We start from the raw sequence: 17468 nt of genomic DNA, 5'->3' as shown, positions 1-17468 counted from the left end.
CATAACACATTTTTGACTAATTCTTTTTATGAGCAAACAAATACCTTTTTCTGGCTTTCCTGCCATGAGCAATCATCAATTATAAATATTTAATTACCACTCATGGCAAAAAATAAATAATTAAGCATTATATAAAACAAAGACAAAGTGATTATGGAAACTCTTCACATTAGCAGTTTCCACATCCAACCTGATGCATAACAGACAGAGACTGAAAGATAAAATGGTAAAAAAGAAACAACTTTGCTGTTTTTCATTCTGGCTTCCTGTTATCTGGTGAAATTCTTGCTCTCTCATTGTCACTTGCTTGCAGCATAAGTAAACTACATACATGTTTGTACTTATCATAGAGGGTACAGTTTCTTTTTCAAATGCCTCCTTAAATCTAAATACAACTGATAACAAAAATCAGTAACTGATTCTTCCTCGCAGTAACAGCTTCCACACTGCAAACTGTCAGTTCTTACTTGTGGTTTGGTCAAAGAACAATCTCTGATATCTTAGTGCATCTCTAATGATGTGGTGGGCTATAGTGGACCTCTAAATTGGCAAACATCGCCATCCAGGCAGCTTCTTTTTCTGTATGGTGCAGGACTTTGTTTTCTGCTCGTCCCAACAGCACAGCTTTATAGGCGCAGAGTGTGGGTGCTTTCATGGTGTGACTCCAATTGTCTCCAGTTTTCTCTCTTCTTTTAAAAATGTATGAAGCATCCTTAAGAACAGAAGCAGACAAAACCCAGACCGCCCATTGAGCTGCTGAGATTTTTTATTTGGCAAGAAACCGAAAACTGCAGCAATGTGCCGTTAGATCCCAAACAATTAAAAACAATTAGTGAAAGTAGGATGCGTGTAAGTGTACTGTCCTTCTGTTCTACTTTTTCTTTAACCATGTAGTTGAAGTTAAAAATTAACTTTTTAAAATTATTTTTTGTACACATTCAGCAAACAATACTGAAAGCTTTTTCTCTTTTTGCAGGGATGGTTCTTGGAATAAATGCTACTGAGCCAGACAACAAAGTCAACAACACTTCTCCAGTCATCAAGGAGGACAGCGCTGTAAAGGTTAATGATGTCATGGCAGCAGTGACCAGGATGAGCACCTCTGCCACATCTGCTCCGATCGGCTCCGTGACCCAGAGGGCGAGTCGTGTGCCTCGCGGCGACAAGGACGACACCGAGAGCAGCGGCATGTTTCCTGCTCCCACGGTGGAGAAAGTGAGCGTGGCAGCGACGCCCCGGATCATCCCAGATTCGGCTGAGACAGATCTTCTGTTGCCTAGCAACACACTCAGAGAGGACGTTGTGAAAGGAGAGGAAGAAGGTGATGAAGAGGAGGAGGGTCTGCCACATACCGACCCACCTTGGATCCATGTCAAGGAAACTGCCATGTTTGACCTGGACCACCTTACCACCACTGCTACCCCGCCAGCAGCTGCCACTAACCCCTCCAACCCGGACGTCCTTCACGTGGACTTCTTTGATCCATCCTCTCGTGGGCGTAGTCTAAACCTCGCCCCACCCTCTCCATCATCTCTGGCCCATGAGCTGCAAGGCGCAGAGGCAACTTCCTGGGCAATGCCAGAAAACTACGACTACCTTACACCCTATGACGACGGCATGACTACCACTGTTGACGAATACAGCTACAGTACCACAACCGATGCCTATGAGACCGAAGAAGACCTCAGAGAGGCTGCAGGGTCTCCTGCTCGCTCCAGGCCTCGGGTCCCAGGGTCTGGATCCTTCATCCCTGGGGGACCATATCCTGGCGCTGCGCCTAACGTCTCACCTAACGGGTGCAGAGTGGGTTACCAGCTGATCAATGGAAGCTGCCGCTCTGCCTGTGAGATGCAGCCCAACTATTGCCTCAACGGAGGACAGTGCTACCAGCTGGATGGCGAGGAGATTTTCTGCAGGTACAAAACTCCCCTTGTTTAATTTATTCACATATTTATACTTTTTTAAAGGGGCAGAATAGTGTATTTTCCAGGCATAAACAAGAAACTGTTACATTCAGTTGGTATAAAAATGCTGTAGATATCAAACATAATTTCAAAGAAATTTGATCTATCATTTTAATGCATTGAAATTAGGCCTCTGTCTCTTTAAGAAGCTCCTTCTCTGACACTCTGCCATTAGTACAACGCCACAAAAATGTTTCTCATTTACAACTTTTCTTAAGAAAGTTGAACAGAGATGTTTGCATGAGGAGCATGTAAGGTGTTTGCTTAATGCTGGTGCCACTAGATTGGAGGAGCTGAGTGGGAAATGTGCAAAGGAAGCATTTAGGAATCCTAGAAAGGTTGAGAAATATGCATGAAAGAATGAAAGCAACACTCCAAGTATGTTTGGGATGAGGGAATATAATTATAGCATGATGTAAAGCTCAAGAAAGTTGATTTAAGATATTACCCACCCCCAGTCTCTGCTGGGTTAAGTGAACAGTTTTCAAATTGTCCATGAACAGTCCTATAGGGTTCTTTTAGGAAATGTCTTTCCTCAGGATCCAATCAGATAGAGAACCTGCAGTGAAAAGGTCAACTGTGGAGATCAAAATAGGGCTAGGGTTAAAATTAAGAGAAGTATTTATATAAATATGCTGTGATCAGAGACTGCTTTCAGCTCTACTGTGCACTTAGCCAACACACCTAGTGGTTTTTATACTTTCATTTGGATCTCAGCTTCTTCTGAAACACAACCCAGCCACTTAAAACACCATCCATTCATTTTTGGTAATAAGTTAATTGTTTAGGTGTCTGGAGAATGAGTTGTTTCTAAAACTTTCCAATTATTGAGTCACATTTGAGCAACCCAAGCAGTGGAGCTCCAGCACTTGCTCAGTTGGTTTCTCTGCTGTATTTGCTGTACAATGGCTGCTGGGAAAGAGAAATGTTTTGCTGTTGACTTAGCATTGAGAGACCAGTTGCTGCATTCTTGTTGCTTTTCAGAAATATATGTTTGTATAATTTTGTATCTGTTTGCAGCCATTTTCATGTCCGAGTATAAACATTGAGAAGGGGGCGTGGCCAGCAGCAGCTTATTTGGATTTAAAGTGGGAAGAGGCCCTGAAACAGCTCGCGCTGAAAGGAGCTCAAAATAGGCAGAACTGACCAGACTGGAATCTCATTATCTGAGAATTATTTGGTACAAAAAAGTAAGCCCATAGACCTATTCTAACATGTATGAGGAAGCAGAACAGGTCACCTTTAACAATGAGAGTGTGTCTGTGGAGTCTTGAGTCAGGATTAGAGCTGCTGCAGATTGGGGGTGAAGGTGATATCTGCCGTGAGTGATTTCTAATACCCTGATCGTGACTATTGAAGGGCTGGTGTCTGAATTTGCATTTGATGAAAGGACAGTCTGTACTGAAAGTCTTTCTTTGTCAGCATATGATTAGAAAATGACTGGTTTAAGCTTGAAAATATTAGAAAATTACATTGAATCTGAACTGAGAATAATTTAAAAGCATGCAGTTATTCCAACGGAATATATTTGTGTTTAATGTACCGCTATGTATATTTAAACAAAGAAGACGGTGACAGGCCCTATCAGATTAAAAGATGATTTAGAATGCAAACCCAGAATCATACAATGGATGAACTAACCAATCATTGAAAGAAGATTTCCAATTAGTGAGCAGCTGCAAAGATTACCATGCAGATTTATGCAGAATGGCAAACAGCTTCCTGACTGGAACAGATAATGCAGATATTAATTAGTTCACATCGTTTACACAATTCTCTCACAAATTCAAAAAGCATTGAATTAAAAAAAAATGCTACAGAGATAAATATAACTGAAAGGTCAGATCTACCAGCAATAAAAGAGCAAAGCCAAGGGTTTATGACCTCAGGGGACCTCAAGTCAGGGGACAACAGGACTTAGAGATTTATCCTCTGTTGTGGTCATGACCTTCATCCTATGGCTGCCCTTCTAACCCCAAGCTCTGATGTTATGCGGTTATTTTTGCTTTATGCAGTTTCTGAAGGAATATAGTGAGTGCCGTTTGCCAGCCTGACTCCCATGAATGTGAGTCCGGCTGTATCTTTCCAGGTGCATTTAATACGTACCTAAAAGTTAGAATTTCCTATTTCTGACCTGGAAAATTTTAATTGCTTACACTGGAAAAACACTAAACCTCAGCAAGTACCTTTAATGTAATTTCTAGTGCAAACATCTTAGTACTCTTAAAATAAGAAAAAAAACTAACTTACAAGTAACTTTTTAGCAAATTATAGGAGCTTGTATTACATTAAAATTCTATAATATTGATCAGAAAAAGCACTTGATCCACTGGCAGATTATTTCACTTATACGTAACAAGACATTTTTCCATGTTATAAGGGAAAGTTGGCTTCTGCAGATGGGTCTAAAACTCACATGAACACGAATGGGAGAAAATCCATAATTTGGAGGAATTGACAGCTGCATGTTCAATATCATAAGCTAATGTGGGCTTTAAACACATATTGTATTAGTACTGGTGTTGAAGATGTAAAAAAAAAGACTAAAAAACACTGAAAACTGCAGAGAGTAAAAGAAAGAGTGAATATTTTATTCTTAACAGAAACCATACAGTAATTATAACAAAACAAACTAGTGTCCATGATATTTAGAGCATATTTTAGGTGCCTCTCAGCAGTTAGTAGCAGTGACAATGAGTCAGAGAGATACTGAGAGGCATTTGACTTCTGGGCAAGAGCAAGATATGGGTCAATGGAGCACTGGCACAGATGCTGACCAATATGGTCCTCTGTGGACGAAGCCATGATTGCATGTAGGATTACACGTGACTTGGGTTAGTATGTGAAGCATTGATTTGATTTATTCCTCATTTTCATTTTGTTCTGTGCTTGTGTGTGTGTGTTTGTATTTGTTGGCATTTGCAGCTTAACTTAAGCTGCTTCGTTAGCATGAGATAAATGTTTGAACTGCTGTTTACTGACCTTGCACCAGCTCACTGTAACTCTTTAGTACAGTGCGCTCCACTCTTATATAATAACAAAATATCCTCAAACTTGAACTTTTTTCTCAAACACATCTTAGGAATTTTGCTGTAGATGTCCCAAATAAAACTGAAACACTAATTGTAGATTTACTTTATCTGTTTTGTAAAATAATGCTTTAGTGCAGGGATGTAAAACTGATTTTCATTTTGGGCTATATCAAGATCATGAGTGTTCTCAAAAGGCCGATTGTGCCAGAATGTATTGAAAAACTGTTAAAATATTAATAAATATTTGTGTCTCCATTTGAAAAGTACATCTGAAAATGTAATAATACCTCCAGGATTTAACGATTGTTTTTGTGATTTTTTTTGCAATCATTTAGAAATACTTGCAAGACATTTTGCGATATTTGTGCTGTAAAATGGTAAATGTGACCTTTTGTTATCCATTACATCGATTACAGATGTAGAAATAAGAAATACTGCCACCTGGAGGTGGGAGTTAAATATTGACCAAACCCAATGTTTTTGACCATTTTTGTGAAAAATATGCAATAAACTCACAATTATGCATCAGGTTGAAAAAGTGTAGAAATTTATTGATTTTATATGAATTGCCAGAATCACAAAATATTGACTGATAAGTTAATGTTTAAGCACATTACTTTCATCTTGTAGTTTCTATATATTCATCCTTCTCACTTTTAGAGATCCACATAAAAAGCTGTGGTGAGTCAGATTTGGCCCCTGGGCTTTGAGTTTAACACATGTTCCTTATTGCCTCTTTCATACATAAAATACAGATGTCGGTTTATTGAAGGAGTGAATTTTATCCAGGTAGATTAGAATTTAAAATAAAATGGAGGGACACATTGCAATGAATGTGCAAGGATCAATGTAGTTTGATTTAATATTGTTATAACCTGAAATGTAAAATAGAGAGCTGCACAATATACAGATCCATATAGTTTGTCAGCACAAAGAGCTTTGAAGTTGACCAGTAGGAGAAAAGATGACTCTTAATTTGTGGCCCACCAGACTTGCCTTCATTTCTCCTTCCCTCTTTTCCAATTTAAGTCTCAAAGAGACAGAAGGAAAAAGAAAAGACACGTGGAAAATAAATGGACAAAGGAGGAAGCAGGATGGGATAAAATGCAAGGAGGAAATATTACAGGAGAAAACACATCAATGTTTATATATATAAAAATTGTGCCAGGAAATAAAAAAAAGGTAAATAAATACAGAATATGAAAAAAAGAAACAGTAAATAATGATGTAAAAAGGAAATAAAAAATCTCAATAAGATTGGAAGTGAAATTGAAAAGTAAATGATAGTGATAATATTAAAAGAGTACTGTTTAAATGATAAATAATTCATGTTTAATGGTATAATCAAATAAGTTGGAAAAGCTCCTATTTCTAGTTTTTGGATGGAAATTTTGGCAGTAAATATGGAATTTGTCCTCCATGCAAAGCAACTGGGACTTAACACACAATGAGGGGGGATGATAATGACCTGACCTCACATTTAAGGATGACTCTCATTCCACAACTCTGTCCTTCAAATTCCAGGACCTTGAACTTCATTAGTTTAGAAGTAGTTGCAAATTTCTCTTTGGAAAAGTTCAGGTAATACACCGTTAGCTGTCATTTATGTATACAAACGCATGTTAATACCAGAATTAATATATTCTACCATACAGAACACAACCTAAACATGTTTAATTTTATATGACTTTTCTGTTTAATTAGGGTTATTTTCCATATATTCCTTTTGTTCTACCCCAGATAGCCATTGGCATGGATTTGCCCAACCTGCAGGGCTAAAGGCTAAATGTTAGGAGTGATGGGTGAAACTGGACTCGTTCTGGCTGTAAGCATTCTCTGTCAAGTGATGCATGATATTCTGCTGCCCTGGAAGGAAGCCAGGAGAAACCGCTGCAGGAATAACACACTACCCAATTTTGATTTGCTCAACATTTTCTAAATTTCAACCTCATGCAATGAAAGTTGCACCATTTCCAAATATCAGAGCAGTTTGAAGTTCAATATATTATGTCAATATTTAAGTAATAGGTATACAATTAAGAAGATTAATAAAAGCAGGCAAGTTGTCCTTTTTTTTTGTAGAAAAACTGTTTTGTCATGTGATAAAAAAGGATGTAAGCTCCCAACACCACTTTTAAAACCAACTGGATTCTGCAGCTGGAAATAATACAAATGAATATTGGCATGAAAACCTGGTCTTTGAAAGGGAAAAAAAGCCTTATCATCAATATATGACTTGAAAATTGACTTATCTCAAAAATTAAAAGGACAATTTATTGGACGACTTGTTTTTTTCCTTCTGGTCTGTTATCCTAATTTGCTCCATATTGCACATCTCCAAGCACACTGCTGTGCATCTTCACTCAGTTTATTCTGTCAACCTTCTGAGCAGTTTTTCATGAAGCTTCTCTTCCATAAGAAAGCCATCTGTCATCTTCATCTTTATTGGACCGAGTGCACGGAGCTAAACATAAACACAGTTTTTCTCAAGCCAGAAAGGCTGCTTTGAATGTGAAAGAAACAATTTGTAACCCTTTTAAGGGAAAATTATGAGCCTGTCAATGGGGATTATTTAGAGTTACAAGTTGCCACCTCTGTATTTTAACAAAGACGTACTTTTATTTTACAAATCATATGCAGACATGGTGAGCTTCACTCAGTGAAAAATATTTACATTTTGGATCAGTTTTAAGACCTTATTTTCACATTATTCATCTTGGAGCATTTTAGCTCTAAACCTCGGTCAGTTTCTCCAGCTAGATCTTCTTCTTTAAAGTATCTGTGGCATCTCCGGCACTGGCTCCTCTGTCCCTCTCACAGATGTGATCTGACAGTGTCATAAACCACTTCCTCCTCAGGCGCTGCAGAATCAGGACCATATTCGGAGAAAGAGATGAGAAAGCAGAGGGAAAGCAGAGGGAGCGGGTGACTGAGGATGTATGACATGGAAAGAAGTAGGGAGATTTGAGTGACTTTGTAATCTGTCTTGCATTTTCCTGCAGTGTCCCTCTTAGTTTCCAGTGTCCCACACCTGTTGTTCATCTGTACACCTGTCCATAGTCAGTTTGGGTAGTTATTTTAAAGATTTTTCTTCATAAGTGCCTTTTTGTGAATGCAATCGGGTCATTTTTGACTCCATCATATGTCAGAAAGACAGATGTAGCAAGATAAAGAAACCAAGGCAGAGCAAAAGAGCCTGAAGGATCAAACATTTTGAAGAGAACAAAAAATTGTCAACAAGAAGTGGAGAGAAACAGAGGAGGTGGAGGAGAAACTGAGTGAGTCAGAACCTTATAATGCTTGCCAGCATGGAAACGACTCAGGCAAGCCAGGTCAAATTTATTGGCGCGCGCGTGTGTGTTGCAGCTTGATGTAATTAAGAGAAGCTTTGAGCAGCAACAGCCGTTTGTGTCCATTTTTTGGGGGGGATTTCATGCTCACGTCATAAAAACACATGCAAGATTATGAACGTATTAGAGATCAATTTTAGGTGAAAGTGCATCGAGAGGTGGAGACGGGTCAGAGGTCAAACACAGGGAAGATTTACGGCTGCTGAGAAGGCTGGGGCTGACACACACAGACTCACACACAAAAGCACGCACACTCAAATGCAAAACGACTGTTTGTTTTTGCCAAGCTGGATCTTGTGAACTTACTTCATCCCTAACAACGCACAAAAACATTTGCTGAAATCAACTTTTGGTTGTGTGTGCCTCTCTGCAGGTCATCTAAGCTTTGATTCTGAAGTTCACAGCTGAGATTGTAAACCTGTTTGCATGTGAAAGCAGATTTTCACAGCTGTTCAAATGGGTTTGCATCAATATACTCTAATGAGGTCAGTTCTGCATTTCTGCTTTTGTCAACTTTAGATACGCTTTATTCTTTTATTTTAGAAGAAAAACCAATATGGACTTAATCTACTTTTAATATACTTATATCAAGTTTATTTTAGTGTTAATATTTTCTTTCCTGCAGAACAAAAACAGATCCTGAAAGAATTTATTAGGTCTTGGGTTTGTTCTGTTATAGAGCTTTGTCATTCTTTAAAGTTTTAACATATTATGTTACTGAGACTAATAGGCCAAGAAATGTTTTGTAAAATATAATATAGATATATGTTTTCTTATGACTTCATTCAACTCTCATTGTCTCCAGAGGCCATTTGTTTTTGAGGCAAGATGTCAGCAGATAGGGCAACACGACAAATGCAAAGTGCACAACGTCGGAGCAAAACTCCTTCCAGTGCCTATTGCATGTTTACATATCCCTGTTAAAATGTCACGTCAGATTATGGTTAATTATTTTAAAACCTTTTCTACATATTGTAGCAAAACAAAAATATTAACAGATATGATAAATAAATACAAAATGTAAGCTGTTCACTTCAGGATTTAGTCTTCTTTTGTTGAAGTTTATCAGCATATCATTTCTTGAATTGACAACATTTACCAAGTCTGTTTTGCAAAACTATCAGTATGTAAAAACATAAATAAATTATTTTGATACAACTTCAACTATTCTAGGCTCTGTACTCTCTTTGCCTCAAGGTTTCACCTGATTACTACTGTTCATCAACTGTTGATGTGTTTTGTCCATTTTGCCAAAATCTCAAATCTTCCAATGGAAGAAGAGCATCCCCAGAGCATTATCCTACCACCACCATCTTGGATGTTTAGCATTGATAGTTTTGCAGGTAGTGGAAAACCCCTTTTCTGTGTGGGTCAGTAATGCTCCAAATTAGTAATTTACCGGTTTGTGGAATTTTGCTGTAGAGTGAATCTAAAGTATTTAAAAGAAAAGGCAGCTTGAAAATCTGAAACAGCCACACTCAATAGTAGTTGACATGTAAAAAGCTGGCATTTGCAAAGCAACTAATCTAGGACTGCCCTTTATTTTCTAAGGCACTGATTGGCTGTAGCCCCAAAAACTGAAATAAAGAAGATCTTAGCTTCTGTGGTTATGCTAAGATAGTTTCCATTGTGTATAATAATGGATATTATCTTCACAATTACATTTAGTCTTTTGGCTGCCTCTTTGACCAGTTCGGGAGAACAGTCCTTTATTATTGTGAAGACAATGAAGGAAGAACATGTCGTGCTGTATTTTATTCAGTTATTTGTCACTCCCTTCACTGTGACATAGATAATGTGTAATAATGTTAATTTTAAACCCTTGTCCTGACTAGGATCTAATTGAAACTTTTATTCAATTAGAGCCTTCTGAATCTTTGCAACCTTTCTGAAAATTACTTTTGCAAATCTCATGAGATTAATATGATAGCTGAACTTCATTTCACTGTAATCAGATTCACTAGAACTTGTTGTAGCTGTGAACTCAAATGTCAAATGTGAACATGTAGCATGTCAAATGTCATGCTATATGTTGAATTTAGCATCACAAAAACCTGGCATTTCAACAAAGGTGTGTACACTTTTAGGAGGCTCTTTAATTTATCAACATATTTATTTATGGTTCAAACTAAAGCTAGTTTGAGTCTTTTAAAGTGCAATAATCTTGATAACATATCCTCATTATCACAGTATCAGAGGCTACAATAATAATATTGTAATGAATTGTTTGCGTGATAATTGTTTGTTAAGTCATGACAAGTATCCTGATTTCATAATTTGCACGCCAACCAGATATTCAGCCTGTTTGATGTATTCTCTCTCCACTGAACGTTGTAAATCCTGGTGAAAATTTGTCTCTCCAGCTGATATGTTTCCCAAACATTATATATTTTTTCACAGTAATTGCAAAATAAATAATCTCCTGATTGACAAAGAGCCTGCAATCACCTTTATTTTTTATTGTCTGGTGCAGTAAGAGGTTGTTTATGTCCATATTTAACCTCCTAAGAGCAAACCGAGTTTCTATAGCGCTGATTTACTGCCTTCCTGTCAGGGTCATGAGCGGAGCAGTTTTGTTGAAAACATCCCTTTCAGCTTCAGCGAGTGGTTGCAGTTAAATGTGACAAGGGACCCATCTGTGAATCGGTAATTAGTTTGCAGTTTATGGTGTCGTGACTGCTCTCCAGGGATCCAGAGGTTTATGCAAATAGGTTTTGGGTATAGTTGGATCCGGAGATCTCCTCTGAATGAGTCATTTGCGTCGTTAGGAGCCTCGGTGTGTATAAAACAGCAGGAATGATGGGATGTAGCCCAGTCGCGCAGACAGCTCGGCGGGAAACAATATGTAAATGTGACAGGCAAACAGAAATAAGCCAAATTAGGTGTTTATGTTTTGCTAACCAGATGTCACAAGCTGCATGCAAGAACGTACCAAGTTCACTTTCCTGATCAGCAATGCTCTTTGCTGTAAATGCTCTAAATGTTCATTTAGAGGACACTTTTGATAAGCCCGTAAAGTAGGCCAACATAATTTGTTTGTAGATTTTGTGATGCTTTGCTCAAACCTTGAAAAGGAAAGTTGTCAGCATAGTGAAAACTGATTTTTTTCCAAATATTTAAGCTGGTTTGTTTCTGCTTCCATATTGTTGCTAATGTATCCTAATTTAAGATCAATAACTGTGAGTTTAAAAGTTTTGTTTGGACTTTCCTGCACTGACAGGCCTTTCTTTGACTCCCCAGAATTGACTTCAGCTTAATGCAAATTAGGAGCTACAAGCTTAAGCCAGTGTCCTTCAAAGTGCAACCACAGTTGACAGTGAATATGTAAATTTCCCCTAAGGTGGTTTGAACACACACCAGCTTTAACTCTGAGAGAAAATTGGTGCAAAGCCAAAAGAGTTTCAAGATATTGATCTTGGTTTTCAATTTATGTCTTTCTAACCTTATCCAGACTTCTCCAGTGAAAAACAGCTCAGCTTAATCTGCCAAGGTTTTTTTTTTTACGAATTCCAGTAAAATTGTATCATTTAACTAGTGTTTACATGATATTTTTTCCCTTGTCCTCCCCAACCCTGATGCATTGCCCCTTCTGAGGGTTCTCCACCCAGTGATGTAAAGACTAAAATAATGAAGTTCTGCAATGGCAACCGATTAAGTTATGCAGCTATTTTCCATGAGTTTTACCTCATTCTGACTCAGTGGTGGGCACATCTTTTCCCTTATAAATAAATCGAAAACGGTCCATCTGTCTTGTTTAAATGTCTAATCGGGTGAGATCAAACTCTAGCCTTTCCTCCTTCTCTCTGTCAACCTTGTGAAATCTTTTCCAGTGTTTTAATCTTTCCCTCTGCTTGACCCGTAGTTTCCCTTTCCCTCCCAAAGCCCCTAGCGAATGAGAAAGTTCCCAATTATTTGGAAACAGAATGTCAAATGTGGATCTCAGTGCCAGAATCACAGTTCATGTTACAATTTTTTTTTCCTTAGGAGATCCCGAGTCTCTCCTGTCCTCTGCTGGCCTTTTAGCCACACATCCAGTCGCTTCCAGATCCTGGACTCGGTTCTTTTCTTCCTTCTCTGCAATCCTTGCATAAGAAAATGTCAGCCTTAGGCAGGACATGTTTAAAAGTAGTGCTATTTTTTATGCAAATCTGGACTTAATGCTACTATATTTAACACTGTTGCATACCCTCTCCTGTCAGTTCAGATGCAGCTTGTTCAGGTCTTACCTTCTGTTAGGTTGTTTCCCTTTAACCTTCCTGTGACCTTGTCAAAATGCATTCTGCCTCTCCTTTTGATCTTACTTCAAGTTTCCTACAGCTAAGCAACAACCATTCATCTCTCCTACAGGTAAAACTGAAGCTTTCATACCTCCAGCAGTGTTTTCCCACTGGACCAGTTCCTATGCTGGATCTGGGTTGTTGCTATAATGTGATATTTAAATAGCTATTTTCTTTCTCCACAGCCATAGAGGCAACATTGAGCCATAGGTCAAAAGTTTTTAGAAATCATATTGAGTCCAGAACTTTATGAGACATCTATCTAAGCATACAAAGAAGCAGATCTTCACAATGTGTTACATCTAAAAAGAAGAACATGACAGAGAGGGAAATGTTCCCAGAATTCCTCTGTCCAACAATAGAAACAAAGACCTGGTTTAAGATAGTAGCTAATTTCTTGACTTTTTAAATCAGGTTCCAGAAAACAGTGTTTTATTTTTTTATAAAATAGAAACCATTTTTCAAGACTTTATTGAAATATCAACTAATATTAATGAGTCAATTCTATAATTATTTGAGATCTGAAAATGAATTATATAGTCAATTATACTTTTTTATATAACAGAGGATAAGACAGTACAATCAGCAGTTTCATTAATTTAACAGCAGCAACACAAGCAGCATGTCTTGGGAGCAGTGTGTACATAAGCGTAATTGACGGCGGTAAGACATTCCTCCTGGCTGTGATTGGCTGTGTCTGCCCTGGAGCTGTGTGTTTCTGCAGTGCCAGTGGAACCACAGGGAGGCAGCAGGAGGAGATTTTTTTACTCTCTGCTTTTGTCACGTTCCATTCGTCCTCAGAAAATCAACCCAGCACAGATCTTATTGTGCTGCAGCGCCATATACTCCTCTAGAATGAAACACACCCATGTTCTAGCCTAATTAGGCAAACAGTCAGAGGATTTACTATCTTGTATTCTTTTCTTTCTCTCTGTCCCAGTGCCAGTTCTTCCGTGGTTCTTTTAGATTTTGATTTCACTTCTCATGGCTGTGGTGCGCCATGGCAACATAGATAATGACGGGTTGGAGAGTGAATAAAACTGTAATGGGATGTGTGGTGACTTCATAGTGGGAATAACTGTCGCTGGCGTCTCATATAAACCACAGAAGTGTTGGGAGCTTTCGAACAAGCTTGATTGCAGAAGCTCTTTCATCCCTGTTGAAAAGTTTGGCTCCTTTGGTTTCTCTTTGTAGCTTTAGACTTAAACGTTTACCAGGGATTAAGACATTCACAAAGATTGATCTGAGCCAAATTTATTCGAAAGTAAAAGATGTTGTCAGCTAGTCTTATTAATTAGATCAGAAATCTTATGATTGTTTTATTTTAATCCAATAAACCTCCATGAAAACACAATAGGGCTTCATCTGTTTACTGTTTCTGTGTCTCTTAAACTATTGTTTTTGTTTTTTCTATCCAACAATGACAGATATTGTTGACTTCCTTCAAATACAAATAATAAATGCATGTTTATAAGCTTTTAGCAAAGATAACATAATTGATATATAGTATTATAGCAGCAGAGCTTAGCAGTCTGGTTGTCTATTAATCTGATTTTGATCATTTTTTCGATGGAGTCTAAGCTGCGTCAAGCTGGTTCGAAACTCAAAAAATGCATATATTTTGGTCACCTAATCCACCATATGTAAGCACTTACAAACTGTGGTTTCTACAACGCTTTTCTGTGTGAAAGTGGTTAAAATGTGAAAAAATCTAAAAGTTAGTAATAGTCTATATAACTGAGGGGTTCAAAATGGAGATCAGAGGAAGCACAAAATTAAAAGAAGCTGTTGTAGTTACTACAATATGCTATGACTGAATTCCTTATCAAGTATGTCCATAAAGTCATTTGAAGTTTATCTAACTGTCCAAATATATTATTTACAAGCAGAGTGAATAGAGCCATAGAGACCTACTAGATATTACCTCCTACTATTCCTTTTGCTACTGCAATATTGTGCAAATTAAAAATGTGATGATTTAATTTCCTTGTGGTTCTAATATCAATATTTAATACCCAGAAGAAGGCTGGACAATTGTGTTTTGAATACTGTTCATATATTGTTTAAAATTGTATATCTTAAAAGAAAAACAGAACTGGCCAATATTCACTTTAACTTTCAGCATTTCTTTCTATATCCTCTTTTTACACATTGACTAATATACTTTCAAATGAACTAATTTTGAGCAAAATTAAAAAATAAATACGGGGAATAAAACCTACTTATGAATTTTTCTAAAGCGTTGGTAAAAGCAAGACAGATTTTCTGTGGGCATAAACAAAGGAGTTGTCTGAGTCTGCAGGAGAAGAAACTCTACTTTCTTTGTTTATGATGATCAGAAACTGGTTTATTGATATTCTCCTTTTCCTCACTGACTCAAATGTCTGCAGGTTGCAACTATTGATTCACTTTGACTTAGTGAATACGTTCATTGATCCTGCCAGCATCACTACTCCATCAGCAGACCACATGTTACTTCACTACAGTGAGAGAGAAAATTCTTTTGAGCTGAAAGAAACTTTTATGTTGACAAGTAACTGCAGCAGGGATGACTGGAAACAATGTTTAATAGCAGCTTTTTTTTCCAATGGAAGCAAACTGTGTCATTCACCAAACTGTGTGTAGTTTCTAATGTCACAGTTCTGCAGTGATAGTACCTTGTCAGAGATAATTAAGTTCACTTATGACACCACCTTGCTCATTTTAATAATAGGCCAAGGTGAAAACAGTTTGGCTGCACAACCTAAAAGCAGGAGATGTGCATCAGCTGGAGGTCTTCAGAGGGAAGTAGGACAGCGAAAGAGCGGCAGTGAGTAGGGAAATACATTTTCAAAAAGACAAACGGCAGGAGAGGGATTAGAGAAACAAGGGCAGGAATACAGAAGAGGAATGTTGAGTTGGATGCCAAAGAGGATTTTTCCCTCCCTTGTGCGGCTCGCTTGTGAAGGCATGACATGTCAGCTCCATGTCTGCTCCGTTTGCTGCGCCGCTGGGTCGCCATAGAAACCAGCACATCATTTTTCCTCCTCATCCTTTCTGCATCCCTCTATCCTCCTTTTATTTCCCTCTCTACCCGCACTCTCACCCTCTCTCCGTCTCGCGCCGACTTACATAAACCTCTTCTTTTGTACAAACACAGAAACACTCAGAGATTGAGTGCACTGAAGTCTCCTTGAAAATGCGATATCAGTCTCCATCTCTCCCCTCTCTCCTCCTCGCACACATGCCCACACACTCAAAATGTCTCCTGGCTCTTTGGCAGCTCTTCTTCTCAGCTGGCAAATGAAAGAAGGATATTCAGGAAGGATTCAGGAAAACGAGCCGTGAAGGGAACGCACCTAAATGTGGAAAAGCATATAGGACCAGAAAACTTCAAACTCTTTGTTCTCTTTACAATGTCTTCATCTCAGTTCCTCTATAGAGACATGTTCAGGAGAGGGTGAAAATACAGCAGTACATGTCTTGCTCAGTTTTCACTTGAAGCTACCCTTTTCACCCCAGTTTGCTGTGAAAGCGATGAAAATCTTTATAAAAGTATATTTTAAGCAGCTATGATAGCCAAGATTGTGAAATCCTATAACAATGAACATGGTACTCCTCTCCTAAATGATAAAGGTGAACAAAGAGTGTGATATAACATTATATTTTAAAAATGTAGCTTTTTTGATGACAACTTTTTTCTTGTTCATGTCTGCAAAATCTCCACGCAATAAAAATGTAGAACATAAATTTAGGATCTAGGACTTTGAAAGCTTTGTTAGGTTTTACAAATAGGTTTTTCCCATAATGTATTTTCAAATTTCCCCAAAATTTTTGTTCATGCTTGTAAAAATACTATCTTGCAAAATATTCCATTGCCATACATGTTTCACAGTGAGACAAAGTTATCCTCAGATCAGATAAAGTTTATTGTAATGTTATGATATATTTTATTTGGATGGATGGATGGATGGATGGATGGATGGATGGATGGATGGATGGATGGATGGATGGATGGATGGATGGATGGATGGATGGATGGATGGATGGATGGATGGATGGATGGACCAGTATTTCTCCTGTTTTTGAATTAAATTAATCCTTAATCGTCATTACATAAAAAACAATTCTGTTTTTAACTTTCTTTGTCTTTTTGATTCACTGATTACACCAAAGTCTGTCAGTCTGTTCAGTTTTCATGATCTTTTGCCATTGTCTGTGCCAATCAAAAATTTATGATAAAATGCTATTTGTTTGTGCAGCACCCTATGACCATTTTTATAGTGAAATCAATTAAATAAAAGCGATTGTAAGCTCCCACTCTCTGATTTTTTGGCAAGCTTTACAGGAACACATATACAGTTTTGAAGTCCATAATGGTGAGTGGGCCACTTTCTGAACGCCATGTGTTAAAGGGACAAAAGTTTCATGAGGTATTGAGATATGTTTGCCATGTCCATGACAAACATTGGGTAGACAAAGTAATCTGCCTCTGTGGTTCTGGTCCCCTCCCCAGGCGAACTCTGCACTTTACCAGACACTTACAAAAGGAGATGGTGTCTGTGTGTATCTTGTGTGTGAGTCTACATGTGTGGTTTATTGAATCTTATGAATGTATTTTCTGACTTAGTATTTTTGACAGCTGCTGGGTGCCCATTTGTGAGCTAAAGCCACCATCTGTATGGAAAATCACCTCAGGTGGTTTTTTTCTTGTTCTTGTTCTATTATCAGTGAGGCTAAGTACAGACTTTATGCTTTCTGAATCAGTCATTAATCACGTGGAACTTTCAATTTCTTTTCTCTTCTGTTTCAGTTAATTTTGCAGAGTTGGGTTTCCCACAGCGCTTTCCACAGCATTTCATGTTG

The 17468-nt window shown here is 37.9% G+C and overlaps 1 protein-coding gene across 8 annotated transcripts in view; it reads left to right on the top strand.

The window, feature by feature from the left end:
- cspg5a (chondroitin sulfate proteoglycan 5a) overlaps positions 1-17468 on the top strand; it is a 48481-nt gene that overhangs the window by 15449 nt on the left and 15564 nt on the right. For all 8 annotated transcript variants that reach the window (XM_055047127.1, XM_055047125.1, XM_055047122.1 and 5 more), the window contains exon 2: positions 977-1916. In XM_055047127.1, the coding sequence (XP_054903102.1) occupies positions 977-1916 (940 nt within the window). The remainder of the gene's footprint in view (positions 1-976; positions 1917-17468) is intronic.

Source organism: Poeciliopsis prolifica, unplaced genomic scaffold (assembly GCF_027474105.1).
Source record: "Poeciliopsis prolifica strain line A6 unplaced genomic scaffold, Auburn_PproV2 SCAFFOLD025, whole genome shotgun sequence".
NCBI lineage: Eukaryota > Metazoa > Chordata > Actinopteri > Cyprinodontiformes > Poeciliidae > Poeciliopsis > Poeciliopsis prolifica.
This window is presented reverse-complemented; position numbering and strand designations above follow the sequence as displayed.